General features: G+C 30.9%; 1 protein-coding gene across 1 annotated transcript in view; it reads left to right on the forward strand.

Annotated features, from left to right (window-relative positions):
• Nucleotides 1–23054, forward strand: part of LOC139514491 (tetratricopeptide repeat protein 13-like) — a 40681-nt gene extending 17627 nt beyond the window's left edge. Inside the window, exons 7-24 of the mRNA XM_071303816.1 lie at nucleotides 1705–1821; nucleotides 2281–2394; nucleotides 2889–2971; nucleotides 4343–4484; nucleotides 5695–5799; nucleotides 6750–6816; nucleotides 7408–7567; nucleotides 9405–9576; nucleotides 13009–13048; nucleotides 13652–13790; nucleotides 14355–14438; nucleotides 14857–14938; nucleotides 15453–15565; nucleotides 16084–16216; nucleotides 16910–16989; nucleotides 18600–18678; nucleotides 18884–18963; nucleotides 20873–23054. Coding sequence (XP_071159917.1) covers nucleotides 1705–1821; nucleotides 2281–2394; nucleotides 2889–2971; nucleotides 4343–4484; nucleotides 5695–5799; nucleotides 6750–6816; nucleotides 7408–7567; nucleotides 9405–9576; nucleotides 13009–13048; nucleotides 13652–13790; nucleotides 14355–14438; nucleotides 14857–14938; nucleotides 15453–15565; nucleotides 16084–16216; nucleotides 16910–16989; nucleotides 18600–18678; nucleotides 18884–18963; nucleotides 20873–20975 — 1893 coding nt within the window. The 3' untranslated portion in view covers nucleotides 20976–23054. The remainder of the gene's footprint in view (nucleotides 1–1704; nucleotides 1822–2280; nucleotides 2395–2888; nucleotides 2972–4342; nucleotides 4485–5694; nucleotides 5800–6749; nucleotides 6817–7407; nucleotides 7568–9404; nucleotides 9577–13008; nucleotides 13049–13651; nucleotides 13791–14354; nucleotides 14439–14856; nucleotides 14939–15452; nucleotides 15566–16083; nucleotides 16217–16909; nucleotides 16990–18599; nucleotides 18679–18883; nucleotides 18964–20872) is intronic.
• Nucleotides 23055–23930: the final 876 nt, after the last annotated feature.

Genomic DNA, 23930 nt, shown 5'->3' on the forward strand with positions numbered 1-23930 from the left:
TTGAAGACCCATTGGTGGCCTTTGGCTGATCTCTGCTGTTTGGTCGGGTTGTTGTCTCTTTGACACATTCCCCATTTCCATTCTCAATTTTACAGATTACTGTACAGCTTTCAAGAATGAGCAAAACCAATGCCATATAATAAGCTATATAAAGCTTTCAGATAACACAATGAATATGAAATAATTTAAAAGCAGGGTTTCAGCTAGGATTTTGAGGGCTTTAGTCAATTCTGCACAATATTAGAATCAACCTTACTTTGTGCAACAGCAAGGGACCAAGGATGTTTAGAACTAGCTGCATCTTTGTCAGACTTTAAAGGACTTAAAATTAGTCATGCCTGGCAGTTATGGTTCATGTGGACCCTATGGCTAAAATGGCTGCATTTTCACCTCAAAATTTACTCTGAATACAGACCAACCTGTGCATCTGGAAAAGTTTAAAGCAATAGTATGACTTAGATAAATGAAATTCAAATGTTTTAGAAAATTGAAAACTTAACTTGATTTTGCAGTGCACTTTTCTTCAACCCTGCAGAAGATGATAAAATAAACAAACAGTTGAGTTTTGCTTGATATTTTCCACTCAGGTACTCAGTTTAAATCACAAATTATTGTCAGGTATTTATTTTTTCCATCTCTTTCCAAACTTAGTTTATTTTGCCACCTTCTAGAGGAATGAAAAAAAAGTGTACTGCAAAATCCTGTTAAGATTATGATTTTCTAAAGCATGAAACATATTTGAAATTTATTTATCTAGAGCATGCTATGCCTTAATACTTTTCCAGATGCAATTATTTGTCTGTACTCATGAGTAAATTTTGAGGTGAAAATGCAGCCATTTTAGTCAAAGGGTTCGCATGAACCTTAATGTATGATTTGACTAATTTGGCCCTTACTATAAAAAGATTCTTATATAGGATTCAGAAATTTATATCACAATGTCCCATCAGTTTGTTCCAGGGGACATTCCTGAACTTGCACAATTATCTCAAATATTACAAATATTCATAGGTATACTTTTACCCATGCGCTGTACTCAGTACAGGAAGCACCTGTTTGACTCGTGAAAAGCATTTCTGAACATTTTGAATAAAGTTCTTTCTTTTATCAAATATGACGAAATTGTGTTCAAATAACAATTCTATGATAAGTGAACTTCAAATTGTGATAATTTGAGAGAAATTGAAATTCAAATGCAAACTGTCTGATGAGGGCAAACAATTTTGATCATCAAATGACAAAACTATACTCCTGGTTGTTGAAATGTTCGACTTGATGGTCAATCATGAGGTTTATAAATATTTAACAGATTAGTGTCCCATCTGATGGCGATAAGCAGATTAGTTGTAATCACAACTTGTAACACCTGTTGTAAATGTTAAACCGTTAATTACTTAGGGTCATAAACTTGTCTAAAACAAGATTTATAGTATTTTCATGTGAAAATATTTTACACTGTCAAAATTTAAGTGACGAAATCGATTTGAAATACCTTTGTCCTTTTGAAATCCGTTTTGTAAATTACGAAAATAATGAGCACTAGCAAAATCAGTTTCAAAGTGAAAACAAACAGCCTTTAAATTTAAGCTGATTGTATTTAACAATTATGAAAGATGGCATAATTTTTGTCTTTAAAGAAAATATAAGTTTTTGAAGAAAATGCAAACATAATAATATAAATATCTGTTTAATGTTATTTTGTAGGCTTACATGGCAATTCGTCACTATCCAGATGCTTTGAATGATTTCAATAAAGCTATCAAGTTAAATGCTCCAACAAGGATCTTTTTCTTAAGAGGAGTTGTAAATCTTTTATTGGAGGTAGGCATTTGTAAAATGCATATGGGTTGTAAAATAAATCAAAGAGAAAAGGGGGCAACTCATAGCAGACTTGCATATTAAGTATTATTAAGTATTTCCATTTTATAACCATATAATTTATGATCCCCTATTTACCATGAAGGTTTTGAGCACATTTTAACTCAACATAATTGTCAGATCCTAGACAATATACCATTGTCGTGATGCTTGGTCAGGATAGAAAGGGACCACAGTTTGCCCTGGGGTTGTTTCCCTTTTTCCCTTTTTGAAAAAAAACTGGAATCAAAGTTGGTAATTTTAAAATGTGGACTATTGTAATCATTCTACATCAATTTCATTTAATGATTACTTTAATGTTCTCTCTACTTATGTTTTGTTCTGTAATCTAATTTTGTCCCCCATCTAGATATAGGATTTCTGTTTATTTTAATAATTACTCATTTCCATCATCTTTTGTAGAATTTTTCTGATGCAGAGAAAGATTTCAAATTAACTTTAGATAAAGACAGTCCTACATATATTACTAATCTGTACCACTTGGGCTTAGCACAATACTATAGAGGAAGAATTCGGGTAAGGTTTATTGTTATGTCAGATCTTTACTATGTGATTCATGTTGAAATAGGCATCACAAATTGTTTTGTCAATGATTCAGAATAGTTCAAAATAGTATGAAAACAGTTAATAAATGAAACTGTTCTTTACTTTCAGTGTTTAAAGACTTTAATGCAGAATTGTTTAAAAATATCCAGTGTCACAAACTTGGAAAAAATATATTTATAGAGTTTATGCTGAATTCAGAAAATAGTTTATCTATAAACCAGTCTGGTATTATATTTCGACTTCTATACTAGTTTTGAAAATTTTGCACATTTTGGGGATAATAACAAGGGGTGTTACTTCAGCTGAAATTGATGAAGTAAAAGAGAAGCATTTTTATAACTGTTTTTCATTATACCTTGCTTTATCTAAAATTATTTTATGGTTCACATCCCAGTTTTAAGAACACCATATTTTACACAGTATACAAAGGAAATGTATTGGTTTATGTTCCATTAACTTTTCAGAATGCAATAGAAGTATTCAAAGAGGTATTAAAAGTACAGCCAGATCATATTGATGCTTGTTCCAGTGTAGGCCAGGCTTATAAGTAAGTTTTGTTATGTATTGGATGTAAAGATGCATGTACATGGTTCACAAAAGTCACACTGACAGGTAAAAAAGATAAATATTTGGTGAACCACTGTCCTTCCATCTCTCCAAATGTTCAAAATTGGTAGTAGTTCATTTGACTTTTAATTGTAGGTCCCTTTATTGTCTTAAACCATTATGAAAAAATTCTTGATTTTCTTGATTGTGTAATAACTTTTGTCAGAGTATATTTTGGTTGGAAAAGAATGGGCACACCAAAATAACAATTTTATATTATATATAGAAATATATACATGTAATTTCAGAAAGCTTCTTTCAAAGTATTTTGCTGTTGAAAAAAGGAGATATAGATGTTAATCTGCATGTTTTCCTAATTTAATGATATATACAGATATTATAACATTGTAAACCTTGCCTAATTATACCCCCGCTTTAAAAAAGGGGGGTATACTGTTTTACCTCTGTCTGTCAGTCCGTCCGTCCGTCCGTCCATCAGTCCGTCAGTCCGTCAGTCAGTCCGTCCCATGAAACTTTCGTCACATTTTTCTCAGGAACTACACATCCACCCTTTCTGTAATTTGGTTTCAACATTTATATATGTCAGCCATACCGTGTGATGCGTTTTCAGATTCATCACTTGACAACTTCCTGTTTACCGAACACTTGTCTGATTTTACACATGATAGCCAAGTTGAAAATTTTCGTCACACTTTTCTCAGGAACTACAATACAAGGATTTCTGAAATTTGGTTTCAGGATTTATATAAGTCAGCTATACCGTGTGATGCGTTTTCAGATTCATCACTCGTCAACTTCCTGTTTACCGAACACTTGTATGATTTTACACATGATAGCCAAGTTGAAAATTTTCGTCACATTTTTCTCAGGAACTACAATACAAGGATTTCTGAAATTTGGTTTCAGGATTTATATAAGTCAGCTTTACCGTGTGATGCGTTTTCAGATTCATCACTCGACAACTTCCTGTTTACCGAACACTTGTATGATTTTACACATGATAACCAAGTAAAAAATTTTCGTCACATTTTTCTCAGGAACTACAATACAAGGATTTCTGAAATTTGGTTTCAGGATTTTTATAAGTCAGCTATACCGTGTGATGCATTTTCAGATTCATCACTCGACAACTTCCTGTTTACCGAACACTTGCATATTTTTACACTATTAATATTATCCACTTGCGGCGGGGGTATCATCAGTGAGCAGTAGCTCGCAGTTTCACTTGTTAATTCTTATTTCTTGGTTTTATCCATGTTCCTATACATCAAATAGTTCTTAGTCAGGCTGTATTTGAAATTTAGTATTTTTTAAAACATCATCATTATTTGTCATTATTTGTCATTTTCAGAGAACTTGGTAATTTACGAGCAGCGAGAGGAAAGTTTAACAGATCCTTAGAAATAAATTCCAATCATTCATTAACATTACAGTTGAGAGCTAATATGTATTACTATAGTGGTGATCCAATGAAAGCTTTACAAGATGACCAGGTAAGACACAAATAGGTGGATATAATTATAATTGTGCCCAGTAAGACCTGTCTGTTGGTCTGTCCTCCTGTAATTGTAAGAGCTCTCTAGTATACAATTCTGACATGGCAGATGTTAACAAAAACTATATCATAGATTTATGTCAGCAATGTTTCTGACTTTTAAAAAAATATAGTGCCAATCAATATTTTTTTTAAAGTTATGCCCCTTATTATATAAATTATATGGAAAGTTGAATTATAAGTGCTCTCACAAGAACAATTATACCTGATTTTTATCAAATTTATGTCAAGGGTTTATATCAGCAATGTTTAGGACTAGTTTGAAAATAAGTGCTGATCAAATATTTTTACAAGAGTTATGTCCTTTGGAAATATTATTGGAAAAAGCCATGCATATACTCTCATGCCTTTATTTCTGTAAGATATTTATAAAAGTTTTAAAGAAAAATATAGAAGGTTTATTTAAGTTATTGCCCTTGGACTGATAAAATATGTGCAAATCAGCCTATAAAACATCTTTAAAATTTCCAACATATCATTGGTTTGCATGAATTTATATCCAAAATAATCTCTCTAAGAATTTGCTTAATTCTAATAACACGCAACCCATTCATTTGCAGTTTTTAATTACAATTTGTTTTGTTGGCTTCTATTTCCCTCAAATGATTAGTTAACTAACTTAACTTGTAACTAAGAAGTGAGCAGCCTTTTGCATTGCTGAAATCTAAATGTTCAATTAATGCAATAGTATCAAAAGTGAAACAACATACATATCAAAAACTCTTTTTTAGTGAGATAGTATCTGAATTTAAATCATACAAGCAATGGAATTACCTACAGCTTGAGAGTTCATTCCAATGAGGTCAAATGTTGACATTGCATCAATCCCCAAAGATAATTCATGCAATGTGCAGAATCTTACATATTTTTTTGCTCTAATATTGAATACATAAATTCTTTTGATATGCTTTATGACAGGAATAACAATTTTGTAATATTTTTCAATTGTAATTTTCACACAGGTAAATCAACATATAGTTTGTATATAAGTTGGGATACATATCTGCTTGGGAAATAAACTGTGACAGACATACATGTGTACATTTGTTAGTCTGCACTTAATATAGATATACATGTATTACAAATTTTATTCTGCTGTTGTTTACAAAGCAAAAGCAGAACATATAATTATTTTTTTTTATCCACAGAAATGTTTAAGTGTAGACCCAGACAATATACACTGTCAGTATATGGAAGCTTTGTCATATATAGCTACTGGAAAATTCTATGAAGGTTTAAAATCAACAACAAAGGTAAGGTCAAAGTTTATTTCTATTTTTATTACTGTGGATTCATTTATTTTCGTGGGTACCAATTTTTGTGGATTGAGAAAAACTGACACTTTCTTGGATATTTAATTTTGTGGTTTTGCCATAATCTGCATATCATCCAATGGAAAATATACAATTCGTTGAACATTTAAATTCGGGTTAACCTGGACCCACAAAATGAACGAAAATTGGTATCCAAAAAATATTAATAAATCCACAGTACTTTTAGACTTTCTGATACAATTTATAAGAAAGGATAAGATGTAGCAATTCATTGCGAAAAATCACTAGACACTTGAAAAAACGGAAAGCAAAGTATTCACAATTTTATTACTGATCTTCATCTCAAAGTCACAATGAGGACTTCAAAACAATACAAAAGCTCAACCCCTGTTGTGGAATCTCAATAAATACGTTATGATTGCAAAATACGCTTAATCTTCATGATATTTATGAAATCTATACAATATCATCATTAACTACAGTGTAAAGTATACAATGTTACCATAGTTTTATTTTATTACTTGGTGTTACAACTTCCTCATTAAATGGGAATGTGGAATATATATCAACAAGACAACAAACCCTGGAAGGCAGTTAAACAAGGGCTGTTCCAGAATTAATTGGAAGGCACTTTAATTAAAATTTAATGGGTGGTGGTTATTTTAAGAAAAAATGTTCAAACTTTTAAAGGAAATATCCAAAAAAAATGTATGCATGGTGGGGACAAATAAAAAGTGCCTTCTGAGCCCCCCATACATTTATTTTTGGAACAGCTCTAACAACAAACAGAAACCAAGCTTCAGTCTATATTTGTTGTTCTGATCATATTTCTGTCAATTTAATGTTGTAGGTAATATTTTATATCAGTAAATAATCATTCCATAATATATATAAAGAAAAAATATTGTTATGAATAATGTTATTATTAGGTAATGGTTAACAATATGCCTATGATGAAAGCTACTCCAGAATTTTTACGAGCTCATTATTTAAGAGGTATGTAAATCTGTGACATTATGATGTCTTTTACCTGTTATTATTTACCTACTTGATGTTATTTTCTTTCAGAACGATGGGTCATTCTTTTGAAAAATCAACCCGAAAGATACCAAGTTTTATTGAAATTTGCTTTAAGGCATATAATGATGACCTGTATAAAAATGTCATGAAAACAAAAGACCTTAGTATTTGCCTTTCATAAACTAAGTTTATACAATAAATATTATACAAAGTGCTTGTATTTTTCATACACTAACAATTCATGTGTCTTGCTTCGTGCAGTTACATGAGTAATATTTCTATTGTAACTGGACAATGATTTCTAAAGTTTGTATCTAGAATAATTTGTGAGTTTTATTACACATGACAAAAGAGCCCTAAGGCTATTAAAACCTGAACACATCAGAATATAATATCCACCTTATTGTGGTCGGTAAAATACAATGGAAATACTGCAATTCTTTGCAGAAAATAATGAATTTATAACATCAAATTGCACAGATACCTAATTATCCAACATAAGTGTTAGGCTAGTAAGGCTAGTAATTAAAATGTGCTAGAGCTACAACAATTACTTATATTTTACAGAATATGGAAGATATCTACATGCACATTTAGAATATTCTCTAACAGATCTAAAATTGGATGAAGATTTAAACCATGAATTTAAAGATCGTTGGGCCAAGATATCTCCATTTACATTTAAAACACAATATAAGGAACAACCTGGTCTTCAACCAGAAATACCGTAAGTAAATGGGCTTTAAATAAACTTAAATGACCATTTGTCAAAAGGTTTTACGATTCAAATTGAAATCAAGCACAAAAACAAATAACAAAAAAACAGTAACTGAAAATTAGTTTGAAACCCAGTACTCACAGTTACATAAAGCTAGTTCAAACCCTTTATTCACAGTTACTAAAAACTAGTTTGTATCATGTTCTCATAATAACTGAAAGCAAGTTCTAAATGCAGTTTTCACAGTTATTGAAAGCTAGTTCAAACCAAATAATCATAATTGACTATTACAGTTACTGAAAACTAGTTAGAACTCAGTACTCACAGTTACTGAAAACTTGTTCAAAACTCTGTACTAGCAGTTATTGATAGTTTAAACAAATAATTTACAGTTACTGAAAGCTAGTTCAAACCCAGTACACATAGTTACTAAAAGCAAGTTCAATACCCAATACTATCAGTTACTGATAGCTAGTGCATACCAGTATTTACAGTAACTTATAACTAGTTCAAACCCAGTACTCACAGTTATTAAAAGCTAGTTCAAACCCAGTACTCACAGTTATTAAAAGCTAGTTCAAACCATGTTACTGACAGTTACTGAATAAATAATATATATAAATAATTCTTATATGATTTGCATATCAATAAATACTTGAATTGGATTGGTCAATTAGAATTTTCCTCTTGGTTTACACTTCGATAAACCATGTTTCCGAAACTACTTTCGTAATCTATTCATGCGCGATACACATTCTTGCAGGGATACTTGGATTTTCAGCAAATTGATATTAAAAAACAAATGCATTACAGTTGTTTCTATTTTAATGCATTTATAACAAAAAAGAAGAAAAATAAATGCAATAAAGCTTCGAAAATGTATAAAAATAAAATTTAAATAAATTCAGCGAAATTTCATGAAGGATTTGGCGAATTTACGTCATGGCAAAACACGCCGTCATACTAATGAAAACTTCTAAGGGAAAGATTATTTCGTTACGTGTACGCTTCAAATTTGGATAATATCACATTAAAATGACGTTTTGGAGGTAGGTGATATTTTATTTTAGATTCCGTTGCATTTATAGAACGCTTATGGATTTTAGAAAGTCAATATGACAGTCAACTCCCTAGTTACGACCTGTCAGTTGTGCATGTGATGGTGATTATAGTAGCCTTTACACAAAAAATGATGATGAAAATCGAGACTATTTGGCATCAGAATTATAAGAATAAAACACAATTTTTCTAGAGGTTATTGATGTGTAAACCGGGGCTCTTACTCACAAACTTTACATAAAAGTTTTTCGGACTTTTATTCAGTTTGTGAGTTAATCGTCCAGGTTTACACATCAATAACCTCTAGAAAAAATGTGCTTAGTGTTTTATCCTATAATAATGTTCTCCAAAGTTAAAGGAGGTCTGAACGTAATTCAGATGCACTTTGATTGATGTTGATATAAACTTCCTTGGACAAAAAATAAGGAACAACCTTCAATATTACTGTAAATTTAGAAATTATTGAGTGCATTTATTATTGCGATTTTGTCATTTTAGACTAAAATGGGATTTTAATTTTTGCAATATTCAGAAAAAATCCTGTTTGATTCATATAAAAAAAAATGAAATGTTAGTTTTGATTATTGCAATTATAACTTTGTAGCATTATTCGCAATACTAAAAACATTGCAATAATTTCTGAATTTACAGAACCTTGTGGTATATTATTATTTTTCAATTGGCATTATTTCAAAACAGGCCTAAACTAAATAGAGTAACCAATACTCACTTGTTTGATGCTATTTCTTGAACTCATAGTAAATATGACATATGCTTGTAATTTCAGTGATGTAAATTTATTACAATTTGAAGAATTGGATAAAAATAAAGAAATATTGTTATGTAAGGCTGATGCTGTTGGTAAAATGATGCAAGTCAATACAGATGGTTATACACCTAATAAAAGATATAATTTAGCCATGGGATTAGCTTCAATACACATAGCCCAGTTATTAGAGGTAAGTCAACAATTGTCTCTGTTACCTACACTTTGTGAGTTAATTCATTTACTAAAATCTGTAGAACATTTCATTCCAATCTTTCACTTGGATCATAGCTGTTACTAGACAAAACATAGTTGAAGCTTAATATTTTAAACATACTTCTTTCCATCACTGTTTCTATATAATCACATACACTTAGTTCATGCCAGATTCATAGCTGTTTTATTAAAGAGTTATGCCCCTTGGGAATATTAAATTTGTGGAAAATGGCCTCCTTAGTGCTCTCGCTGTACATTTCTTGCCAGAGTTTTATTAAACCTTTACTATAGGTTAATATCAGCAATATCTTGGACAAGTTATAAATGGTTGACAATCAACTTTTTTTTAACAGAGTTATGCCCCTTGGAAATATTAAATTCATGGAAAATGGCCTCCTTATTGCTCTCATGGGTACAATTCTTTCCAGATTTTTATAAAACTTATACTATAGGTTAACCCTTTCAACGCTATTCACAGCATATGCTGCGATGACATACGCTGTCCGTCGCTGCTATTCGCGGCATATGCCTTGATGACAACAGATTTTTCATCAGGACTCTTAAACCATTCGGTTTTCATTTCGGTTCCTCTGTAAGTTTTCCTTGTATGAATCGAGGATATGCAAGGTCTCATTTGTGCTTAAAATCTCGGCAATTTTTAATGTAAAATTATGCAGTAGAAGTAAAAAATTGAAGGAAAATAAAACAAATATTTTGACAAATGCAAATGGCGGAATTCGGAAACAAAGCTGTAAATATGGAAATATTTCAGCATTTCTATGGCAAAACTGACAACAAGGATTAGTTAAAAGTACGGAATCAAGCAATTGGTGTCTTCTTTATCATATGGCAGATAAAACAACAAAATAGATGAAGACTAAAAGTAGTTTTTATACAAAATTCAACACAAATGTAATAAATTACACCTTTTACCTGTTAATTACCTGAAAATGCAGGTAACCTGATAAAAATGTTACTGAAGTAACTGCCTAACTTTACAGTTCATACTCTCCTCAGACTCCTGATCATTTTTCATGCAATAACTTTCTCTGTATCTCTTGTAATAAAAAAGATACAGCAGTCTGGAAAGGAATATACTGTTCTAATGAATAAACACAAAAAAATGCAGCAGCAGCAGCCATTTTTCTATTTTTTTGTGTAGCGTTAAAAGGGTTAATATCAGTAATATCTTGGACAAGTTTTAAAATGGTTGACAATCAACTATTTTAAAAAGAGTTATGCCCCTCGGAAATATTAAATTTATGGAAAATGGCTCCTTAGTGCACTCATGGATACAATTCTTACCAGATTTTTTATATGACTGCAAAATATTTTTGCGGTTGTATATTGGTATGACATTGGCGTCGTCGTCGTCGTCGTCCGAAGACACATTATTGTCAATAGAAATCTATGAAATTTAAACACAAGGTTTATGATCACAAAAGGAAGGTTTGGATTGATTTTGGGAGTTTTGGTCCCAACAGTTTAGGAATTAGGGGCCAAAAAAGGGCCCAAATAAGCAATTTTCTTGGTTTTCGCACAATAACTTTAGTTTAAGTAAATAGAAATCTATGAAATTTAAACACAAGGTTTATGACCACAAAAGGAAGGTTGGGATTGATTTTGGGAGTTTTGGTCCCAACAGTTTAGGAATAAAGGGTCCAAAATTAAACTTTGTTTGATTTCATAAAAAAATGAATAATTGGGGTTCTTTGAGATGCCTAATCTAACTGTGGATGTAGATTCTTAATTTTTGGTCCCATTTTCAAATTGGTCTACATTAAGGTCCAAAGGGTCCAAAATTAAACTTAGTTTGATTTTAACAAAAATTTAATTCTTGTGGTTCTTTGATATGCTGAATCTAAACATGTACTTAGATTTTTGATTATGGGCCCAATTTTCAAGTTGGTCCAAATAGGGTTTCAAAATTATACTTTGTTTGAATTTAACAAAAAATGAATTCTTGGGGTTCTTTGATATGCTAAATCTAAACATGTAAAAAAAAATTTGATTATGGTCCCAGTTTTCAAGTTGGTCCAAATCGGGGTCCAAAATTAAACTTTGTTTGATTTCAACAATAATTGAATCCTTTGGGTTCTTTGATATGCTGAATCTAAACATGTATTAAGATTTTTGCTTATGGAGCCAGTTTTCAAGGTGGTCTTAATCGTGGTCCAAAATTAAACTTTGTTTGATATCAACAAATATTGAATCCTCAGGGTTCTTTGATATGCTGAATCTAAACATGTATTTAGATTTTTGATTATAGGCCCAGTTTTCAAGTTGGTCCAAATTGGGGTCCAAAATTAAACTTTGTTTGATTTCAACAAAAATTGAATATATGGGGTTCTTTGATATATGCTGAATCTAACCATGTATTTAGATTTTTTATATTTGGGCCTGGTTATCAAATTGGTCCACATTGAAGTCTAAAGGGTCCAAAATTGAACTTTATTTGATTTCATCAAAAATTGAATTCTTGGGGTTCTTTGATATGCTGAATCTAACCATGTTTTTAGATTTTGGATATTGGACCATAATAGGTAAATGTCCAATTTAAAATTTTTAAGTTTTTAAGTTTAAGTTCTTAGACTACATTCATTCTGTGTTAGAAACCTATGTTGTGTCAACTATTTAATCACAATCAAAATTCAGAGCTGTATCAAGCTTGAATGTTGTGTACATACTTGCCCAACTGTTCAGGGTTCAAACTCTGCGGTCGTATAAAGCTGCGCCCTGCGGAGCATCTGGTTATAAACTTATACTATAGGTTAACATCAGCAATATCTCAGACAAGTTTTATAATGATCAACTTTTTATGCCCCATTTATGGGGATTATGTTTTCTGGTCTGTGTCTCCGTCCCTTTCGTTCGCCTGTTCCTCTGTCTGTCTGTCTGTCCCGCTATAAGTTTTTGGTCGAGGTAGTTTTTGATGAAGTTGAAATCCAATCAACTTGAATCTTAGTACACATGTTCCCTATGATATTATCTTTCTTATTTTAATGACAAATTAGAGTTTTTAACCCAATTTCAAGGTCCACTGAACATAGAAAATGATAATGTGAATGGGGCATCTGACAGTGTACTGTGGACACATTCTTGTTTAAAAAGTGTAATACCCCTTGGAAATATAAGATATATGCAACACAGGGGGACATTGGAACTCTGTTCTTTTATTGGAGTAAGTTCAGAAAAGTTAAATTTTTATGATATATAAAGTAAAACAAGTATTTATTAAATTTGAATGTATATGTCTGATGAGTTGAACTAATTTTTAAGCTCATGGCCTCAGATGAGTAGAACATTGATATTTTAAATCATTTCAAATTTACTTTCAAAAATTTGATAGCTTTGTTTATGTTGTATATTATTTCAATGATACATTAATCTAAGTGAATAATTTTTTCAGGCAAAATGGAAAGGATTAAGACAAAATAAGCAACAAATGGGTAAGTTTTCAAGGAGAGAAAACATTATTGTTTTTATTTTATTTTTACATTATCAATAAATAAGACATTTATGATTTCTATGTTTGTAATATTTTCATAATATTATTACTGCAAAGTACAACAGTGTCATGATTTCATGTAAAAAAAAAATCAATTATTTAACATTAGTTAAGTGTGTTCCAATCAAAAAATCTTTAATCATGACACCTCATTTCTTTATATAAAAAATTGGTTAAAAAAAGACATTTATGATCCTCTTTTTAAATTTTACTTGAATAAAGCTACAATCTAACAGTTATAATTTTTTTGAAACTTGCAAAATAATGTAAATATCCAATTCCTACAAAATTTTTGTTGAATAGATTAAAAAAGATATAACAATAGACTCCCAACTGCCCCCATAAATTGCTGCTGCAATTACTAGAAATAGAAAAACAGGCAAATTATGGTATATATTGGAACCCCATGTAAGAATAATGACCCAAATTGTTGAATACATTGTCATTGTATATAACAGTGTACATAAAACTTTCATGGGAAGATGTATTCAACAAAACATAGCTGTTCAGAATAACTGTTGATATAGAATTGTTACCCTTTCAGAGAGAGCGTTATGGCGTGATGTATTTAACATAGCAGTACAATACAGAAGACTGGTAGATCCAGAACAACCTGTTTTATGGTTAGATTTAATGACTCCTCCAGATAATGAAAATTATAGAACAGAATTTAGTTTTATCAGGTAATTTAAGCTCACTAGGTTAATAGAGCCTTGTCAGTTTATTTAAACATTCAGTTTCATATATCTGTTGTCTTACGACGGTCTGGATGGCATTTACAGAAAACTGTCATAACTGCTAAAATAAAGGCTAAAAAAAAGAATAGGGAATACTATGTTGCTAACATATAAAGAATACAGAATAATGGGGAAAAAAGAAAAAGAATATAGACTAGTATGACCCCCCATCTGGACCCTATCTTTTGGCCTTCAACTGTTCAAACATATGTACATGTACTATGAATTCACCTGATGCTTTAAACCAAGCATAGTCACAATGATCCTGTACAAAAAAATCCTGTGTTTTTATATGCAGGTCCCAATTTTCTTTTACAAAAAAAGCATGTGATATAATTACCAAGTTTAAACAGAGAATGCTTCAAATGATCCTTTGTAAAAAAAATTGTAATATAATAGCCATTTAAAAACAGCTGCTGTTACTATGTACACAAATTTACTGGACTGTTTATTTTAAACACACAAGGTAACTCATTGCCAGATTTTTATATATATTTATTTTATTTTCAGGGGATCTGTACATAATATAAAACTGATGCAGTATTTTGATTTGGTGTTCAAACTGGCCAAGACAATGCTTGAACATTACTCAGGGTTAGTATTCGTAAAAAATCTATCTTTTTATCTGATTATAACAAAGAAAAAAATTTGTGCTTACAAGAGTAAGAAAAGTTCAAGCCATCACAACAGTTTGTAAAGTTTTATTTTGTTTTGAGTTGACAGCAAAAAATAAAATTGAGTAGGTGACCTGCATATTTTTGGCTGCTAGATGTTAAAAGTTTTGTTTGTTTAGTTTTAATGTAATTTGTTTCATAGGTTAACTGATAGTTGTACATTTCTGATATATCATCTGAACTTTAGTTAGCTTCATATATTTATGTCAATATTTCATGATAAGATTAGTAGTTAGTTGTGATTAAGGAAACATTTGATCAATTCACAAATATATATTATTCAGATTAAATAGCTGTAAAAATGTTAGATAAAACAAACCATTTTTTTCAATCAACAGGAATGGAGCTGTATTTTATCCTGAATTACAAGATGACATAGAAAAAGCTAAAACAGTTGATGATCTTTTAACTGTAGCAAGAGTAAGTGTTAAAGTAGTAAGAATCTGTTGTACTAAAATCATATAAAAACATACTCATATTAATCTACTGAAGGTTGCATACAATTTTTCTTACTCTCTTTCAGTTTTACTTGACTGTTTTTACTAAAAATGTTAAATTGATTTTGATTTCATAAATGTAATGAATTAAAAGATGAACATTGGTGTAAAAATTATGTGTTTCTTCAAATTTTGCATTACAACAGAGCACACTACTTTCCTACACCTAACTTCTTTGATTAGCATATGACTCTTTATTATTGACAAAAGGTGTTCACAGATAATTGATTGAATCTATATCATAAGATCAATAGATTGATTAGAATAACATTTTTGGTGGCAGGCTTTATGCTTTCTTTGATGCATTCGTATGCCAGTTTAAATAATTGTAGGTCGCTATCTGAGCTGGGAGTATCTTCATTAGTTACTAGTAGTTAAAACATTAAGTCTATATTGTGCTTTTTTTTTTTACATAAAACTTCTTTTTTTTTTTACAGAAGCGTCAAATAAATCAGCATGGCTTTATGGTGTCTACACAAGTACCAAGTAGCAGAAAAGATGGCAATAACAATAGATTAGATGGTGCAATGTTAATATTGACAGATAGCTGGTATGTCATTTCTTAAACATTTTACAAGTTCACTTTTTATGCACTGAAATTTTTGGGGTTGTCACCACTTTGCTTATTTGTCCATTCTATAGATGAAAACTGATGTTTCCGTAGGGGAAGAATTGAATTACTGTGTAATTACTTTTAAAGTCATGATCTATATTCATTGTTTAAGTGTTTTGCTTCATAAGATATTACATATAGTTTCAGTTGGACAGAAGTCCACTTTTGATGTCAGCCATGCAGCTTTTTACTACCAGGTGTGAAATGCAGGTCAATTGTAATTTTCACAATTACTATTCCAGAGTTAATGTATTACCATCCAGTTGTGAACATTTTGGTTACAGGATAATCGTCAAGATCACAGCAGTAATTGATAGACTGAGTTTGGAACAAAATGTTTTTATCAAGGTGACATCTTGAACAATACCATTTTATCAAGTACAAATTATCTTTCTAAATAACCCAATGCAGTGACAGGGACCAATCAGTAATGGTTTGGTTTTTGGTTTTTTTAGGAGTACTAAAATGATGTTTGCTATCCATGTTGTACATTCCAAGAGTCGGACATCAGCATACCATGCAGAACTGGATGCTGTATTCAATCAATTACAGGAAGAAATAAAAAGGACAGGAATAACTAAATTAACAGTATGTACATTATTTATGTTATATATTTAAAGAACATACAGTTTTTGCATTCTGTTATATTTGTTTATCTGTATGTACATTTTACAGCTCCTTGAAAAGATTATGGTTAGAAGGAAGTTTGATAAGTATACCAGCTTGGAAAATAATCAGTTAAAACTTCATGCATTGTATCTTTTAAAAAATTATGTCAAATGGCTGAAATTATCCAAATTTCATGGTAGAATATTAACAACTTAAATGTTTCTGACGAGGTCCATATTTAGGGTTAAGATATGTTGGTTTGAAACAAAAAACGATGTCAGATAAATCTTCTATAGTATATGCAACAATATGTAAAAAGGCTGGTTTGACCTTATTTACATGGTGAAGTAATCTTTATTTATAAATCTTAAAGTTATGATTGGGCTTAACATCCAGCTGTTCAAATGATACTTCATCAAAGAAAAGATGTGAACAAATTCCTGAAAAAAGGGTTATCTTTCTTTTAAACACAAATCAAACCCCAGTATATATAAAACAGACTGAAACTCTACCTACCTATTTTTTGCAAACATCCAAGCAAACATAGCAAGTAAGTTGATCAAAGTTTTGTTTTCATGCTTTTATAGAAGAGCTGTAAAGATTTATGATTGTTTTATTTTAGGATGTGGATTCTGTAGTAAACGATTTATACATATGATTGTTTTATTTTAGGATGTGGATTCTGTAGTGAACATCATCCTGACATTAGTTTATTATTTCTACAATTTAATGCCTTTAACAAGAGGCTCCTCGTAAGTACTATGTTAATAGCCTATATTAAAAAACTATATAATACTATTTAGTTAGATATACCAATGTAGTCATGACATAACATTTTTTTTCAGAATGAAAGCATTGTTCAAATTCTTTTCTAAGGCATCACCAAACAGGAGCCAAGAATTTTCATGTCTGTGAACATATTCACAAATGAACTGTGAAAATTTGTATTATGTCTTTTTTTAGCCTGTAATTCAAGTATGTTGGTTTTTATGCCCCACCTACGATAGTAGAGGGGCATTATGTTTTCTGGTCTTTGCATCCGTTCGTTCGTTCGTTCGTCCGTTTGTTCGTCAGTCTGTCCCGCTTCAGGTTAAAGTTTTTGGTCGAGGTAGTTTTTGATGAAGTTGAAGTCCAATCGACTTCAAACTTGGTACACATGTTCCCTATGATATGATCTTTCTAATTTTAATGCCAAATTAGAGATTTTACCCCAATTTCACGGTCCACTGAACATAGAAAATGATAGTGCGAGTGGGGCATTCGTGTACTGAGGACACATTCTTGTTATTTGTCAATTTTCTGGCTATTTTGGTTATTTTTGTAAAGCAAAATCCAATAGAATACCAGTGTGATTGGCAACTGCCATGACCAAAGACAATTAGAGACCAAGAGTCAAATAAATTATTCCTTTTTGCAAGCTTTGTAACTTACACGTTTTTGTATCTTTGGTCCTGCTCAAAGTTAAAAAAAAATATATGTAGTGACAAAAATTCCAAATTACAAGGTAAATTCAACAAGTCCATTGAAACTGACAACAATATAGGTTGAACCTTCTAAACTAAAGTTATTTGGGATGTTATTTTAGTTAGAATCAGTCAAACCAATTTCATCCTTCCTGTAAAGTGCAAATAATATCCTAAATGTGAAGACAACACTGAGAAATTATTTTCAAACTTGGTTACATAACATATTTCTTGTTCATTTATAGAACTTTCTATCATGAAAATTGATCAATACATAAAGCTGTCATAAATATCTATAACAAAATATGTGGAATGGAATCCTCAATAGAAAAGGAACTAGCTGAACGACAACTACTTATGTCTGGTTTCAACTCTCATGAATATGCTGTATTTCATGATATTCAAAATTCAGCCAAAAAAGAATTGAGGAACATAATAATAACTTATAGTATTTTTGTGTACATGAATTCAATTTGTAAAATTTAAAAGTTCACCTCTAAATAAGCTTTGATCTACAATGGTTTACTTTTTACACATTGTGACTTGGATGGAGATTTGTGTCATTGGCACTCGTACCACGTCCTCTTATTTCTAAGTTAATAGTTGATGTGACCAAAACATCATGGTAAATTACATCGATCATAAACATAGAATATGAAGTTGAGGTCACAATAAACTGAAAATTAGTACAACTTGTCATTATGATATGAACTTTTAATGTTAATTAGAAATGTCAGTGGGACATGGTGTCCTATGAAGATATGGTCTTGTTATTGGTATATTAGTTATTATAATACCAGTCACTATTAAGTATTGTGCTAAATGTAAAGCACAAGTTTAAGAAGAATATTGAATCAGAGGTTTGAGGATCTTTATGTATTAAAAACTCTTTTTTGTAGTGTGGTAGCTTATTCAGTGGCCTTAGGATTGTTAATGTCTGTTGGTAGACAGGTGACAGGAAAAGTTCCCAATGGAAAGGTAACTGCTGTGTTTATTTATTCATTATTCTGTAGTTAATAGCGTATTTGTTGATTTTTGTACAACATCAGAAACTTTCTTCAGTATGTTCAGTATTAAACTAGTAAACACATAAAGCTTTTGAATTATGAAAAAGTATTTACTTGTAATTGTGATGACTATCATGAACTAGATATAATTTTGGGAGATTTTTTTTTTATTTCAGTTATTAGAGATGGAGGCCATGTTATCTGGAGCTCCAGATGCCTTTATTCTTGTAACCAAACAGTGGATGCAAACTAAAAAGTAGGTATATTTTTATTTAGCTTGAGTACAGTAAGTTCAGGTACTTATACAATTTTCCTTGAATCAGTGTTGGCTTGTTCTTGTTTTCATTGTTTGCATGAGCTCTAAGTAGGTATTTAACACTCCTAAGTATAAACTTAACGATTTCTTGCAATGTTAAATACTCTGTACGTTGCCCTCATTATTTATAGAAATCTGATGGTAATGTTATCTTGGGCTTTCCAATTTTTAGCTCACCTGGCCCAAAGGGCCAAGTGAGCTTTTCTCATCACTTGGCGTCCGTCGTCCGGCGTCGTCGTCGTCGTCCGTCGTTAACTTTTACAAAAATCTTCTCCTCTGAAACTACTGGGCCAATTTTTACCAAACTTGGCCACAATCATTATTAGGGTATCTAGTTTAAAAATTGTGTCCGGTGACCCGGTCAACCAACCAAGATGGCCGCCATGGCTAAAAATAGAACATAGGGGTAAAATGCAGTTTTTGGCTTATAACTCAAAAACCAAAGCATTTAGAGCAAATCTGACATGGGTAAAATTGTTAATCAGGTCAAGATCTATCTGCCCTGAAATTTTTGAGGTGAATCGGACAACCCGTTGATAGGTTGCTGCCCCTGAATTGGTAATTTTAAGGAAATTTTGCTGTTTTTGGTTATTATCTTGAATATTATCATAGATAGAGATAAACTGTACACAGCAAAAATGTTCAGTAAAGTAAGATCTACAAATAAGTCAACATGACCAAAATGGTCTGTCGACCCCTTTAGGAGTTATTGCCCTTTATAGTCAATTTTTAACCATTTTACGTAAATCTTAGTCATCTTTTACAAAAATTTTCTCCTCTGAAACTACTTGGCCAAATTAAACCAAACTTGACCACAATCATCATTGGGGTATCTAGTTAAAAAATTGTGTCCGGTGACCTGGCTAACCAACCAAGATGGCCGCCATTGCTAAAAATAGAACATAGGGGTGAAATGTAGATTTTGGCTTAAAACTCTGAAACCGCAGCCTTTAGAGCAAATCTGACATCGGGTAAAATTGTTTATCAGGTCAACATCTATCTGCCCTGAAATTTTCAGATGAATCTGACAACCTGTTGTTGGGTTGCTGCCCCTGAATTGGTAATTTTAAGGAAATTTTGCTGTTTTTGGTTATTATCTTGAATATTATTATAGATAGAGATAAACTGTAAACATCAATAATGTTAAGCAAAGTAAGATTTACAAATAAGTCAACATGACGGAAATGGTCAATTGACCCCTAAGGAGTTATTGTCCTTTATAGTCAATTTCTAACAATTTTCATAAAATTTGTAAATTTTAACTAACATTTTCCACTGAAACTACTGGGCCAAGTTCATTATAGATAGAGATAATTGTAAGTAGCAAGAATGTTCAGTAAAGTAAGATGTACAAACACATCACCATCACCAAAACACAATTTTGTCATGAATCCATCTGCTTCCTTTGTTTAATATTCACATAGACCAAGGTGAGCGACACAGGCTCTTTAGAGCCTCTAGTTTTTTTAATTCAACCAGTTTTCAATATTTTATTTTATTTTCATTTGTGCTGAGATGAATTTAAAATTTCAGAATAATTTGTCCAAACTTATTATTTACATAATAATGGTTACTACAGGTTAGTTATACATTATTGACTAATTGTATCAAAAAAATTGTGACTTCTTGAGTATATTCAATAATTTGTATTTCTGATCACTTCAAACTCATTGTAATGTCTTTTTCTACTAAATAACAACTCATTAGCCTTTTCAGTATTTCAATGTTAAGAAATTTGTTGTGGATGAAAGACATTTTTCAAACTGAGCAATTTAATTCATTAAATATTGTATTTGCCTGTTCTCTTTCTGAATCTTCCTTTAACGTTGAGATTAATTTGTATTTTCAGATTGGCTGTACCAGTGTCACAGTTACCATCTGTTACTGAAGTTTTTCCTACAGTCCGAAGTATCATCGAAGTTTTGAATGTCAATACAGAATTATGTTCTTAACCAATTGTCTTGTATTTTTTATAATTTTATACACACAAATTAATTAAGGAGGAGTTTATAAACCAGATTTTTATATTTTAAAAAAATCTTAAAAAAATATGCGTATTTTCTCTACAATTATGAAAACTAATCCATTCTACTCTGAGTGAAAAAGATCAAAACAATTAATATACACTAGGACATTTGTTTTTGCAGTTCTTGTGGTTTTTTTTACAGTACAATGGCACAATTATCATCTGGTTTTGTATATGCTTGTAATATTGGCTACTGAATGGTTAGCATAATACTCTCCATCAAACATTAAGACTGTTTTTATGAGAAGTTGTGACTGGTATATGTCAATCGTGATGCCATTCTATACACTTTAATTCAATTTTATTTAAACACTTTATAAGCTGAACTGATAAACAAATTTAGTCTACAAAACTTGGTAATTTTAAATGTCAGAGGAGCAAGACAATTCACACTTTACACCGATTGATTGGTGGATAATGCAACTTTCAGGACCATTGTATTTTTTTGTGAGGATCAGTTTTTATTGATGGGGTAAGCTGGAGAGTACAACCGACCATCAGTTAGAAAATGCAATATTAGTCAATTAAGAATTTAGTCAGTGGCATATCCTCAGTGTTGACAGGCTAGTGATACACACTTGACAAACAGATGCCTTGTTATCTTTCATTTGGCTTTTTTTTTAAACGGTGCCATAAAAATGGTTTGTAAGTAATATTGAAATATTTGTTATCATTTTTCTCTTATGGTATTTTGTGAATTTGATTGCAGAATTAGACAAAAGTCACCTATGATTCTGAAGTGTGAGCTCTAAAGCCGCCTTTTTAGGTTTAAATGAGTCTTTTGAACCCAAGATTATTGTCAAATATAACCAATTATTGAGGTGAAATATTTCTATGTCCTCTCTTGCAATGTCACAATAAAGGTACAAATCAAAAATATTTACAAAATTATTTTTGGTACGGTCTACATTTTCGAATAATGAAATTGTAATTTTCTTACCTGTTATACACATTGTAGAAAGATACAGTTACGTTTGTATCATTGTACTTGATTTAGAACCAAAGGAACTTGGTCTGCTTGACTTTTAACAGGTTTTTTTTTTTAATTTGTACAAAATTTCAAAAGATGAACAAGGTTTCATTTTTATTTGTTTTTAAAAATGTACAATTTGTAAAGTTTGTTAATATGAGTTAGAAATAGAACCCTCATGCAAGGAAACAAAATTTTGTTAGAACAGCTTGAAAAAATGTTGAATTCATATTAATGCTTATTTTATAGATTTATTGTTGAAGTTTTTGTTGACAAATTAGTATCAGATAGAATTCTGATTGTTTTGATGTTATTGGATATTCAAATATATTCTGCTTCATATTTTTACCTTTCTATATAATTTTTTATCTTTTTTTATAAATGGCTTAAAAAGGTTATAACTATTTTAAAATACAACTGAGAAATGTTTAAACAATATAAGGATTTTTTTTTTAAAACTCTTATTATTTGATAAATTATTTGAAAGTATTTAAATTTAAATTCAAAAGCATCAGAAAAAGAGCATAATTTCTATCTAGGTGCCAGGGGTTTAAATTGGACAGCCTGTATTAAACACTTTTTTTCAAATCCTTAGTATGATATGACTAAATGCACATTTTATGCTGTATATATATTGGTGGTTAAACTTAAAAGCTGTATGCTTTTTTTTTTTTTATAGCTTTTTTAGCTTTTTTACACATTCTTCAATTGTGAGTGCTAATTTTTCCTTTTTCCCAAGAATTGACAACTCAAAACCATTAAAGTTCAGGATTCGTTAATTTTCAGTAACAGCAATAATTGTTAATTTCTGAAGTTCTGAAGAGCCAAATGTATTGTAATAGTTGGTAGCAGTTATATTTTTTAGTTTTATTCTTATTTTATATCCACAAATATTATGTTGCTTATGAGTTTCTGGATGAACAATGTGTTTTGTCTATTTTTTCTCTTCTTTTTTTTTAAATTTTTTGCACAGAACAAATAAAATTGACAGTTACTGTCTGTGATAAAAGTCAATAAAAGAAAACTACCTCTTAATTTGTTTATTTGCATTCTTACCTCACCTGAAGCTAGCTTTTATCGTCACTTGACATCTGTCGTCGTTGGTACCTTTTACAACTATCTTCTCTGAAATTACTGGGTCAAATTTAACCAAATTTGACCACAATCATCATTGGAGTATCTGGTTTAAAACATGTGTCTGATGACAAGCAATGAGGATGATAAGGCCAAAAATACAACCTTCTAGTTAAATGCAAGTCTATTATCTATAAAAAAAAAAAAACCTGCTTAAAATAGAGAAAATCTGGCAGTGGGAAAATGTTTAAAATGTTGAGTTCTTCATATTGTTGATTTCATCTAAAGGGTCTATTATCTCGAAAATTATAATTGATAGAAAGTAACTTAAATAAGCAAAAATGATCAGTAAGACAAGATTTACAAAAAAATGCTTAGGAAAGAAACACACCCTATTTAGATATTCTAGTTTACAGTACCATTCACAACAAGGACTCTGATGACTTAATTTTACCTTTGAGTGCTAGCAAAAAGTTTGTACAGAAAAAAAACCATAGCCCCCCCCCCAGAAAATCAAATGGTTGCTGCCTTAAGTTGACCCCTTGAGTGTCCAGTATCATTTACAAAAAGGATTGTTAGTTATTATGTTGACCTCTTTAGTGTCCAGAATCATTTACAACAAAGACTCTGTTAGCATTTAAGTTGACCCCTTGAGTGTCCAGTATCAATTACAACAAGGACTCTGCTAGCATTTAAGTTGACCCCTTTAGTGGCCAGCATCATTTACAACAAGGACTTGCTATTAAGTTGACTCCTTGAGTGATCAGTATCATTTACAACAACGCACTGTTAACTTTTAAGATGACCCCTTGAGTGTCCAGTATTATTTACAACAAG

Source organism: Mytilus edulis, chromosome 3, assembly GCF_963676685.1.
Source record: "Mytilus edulis chromosome 3, xbMytEdul2.2, whole genome shotgun sequence".
Taxonomy (NCBI): domain Eukaryota; kingdom Metazoa; phylum Mollusca; class Bivalvia; order Mytilida; family Mytilidae; genus Mytilus; species Mytilus edulis.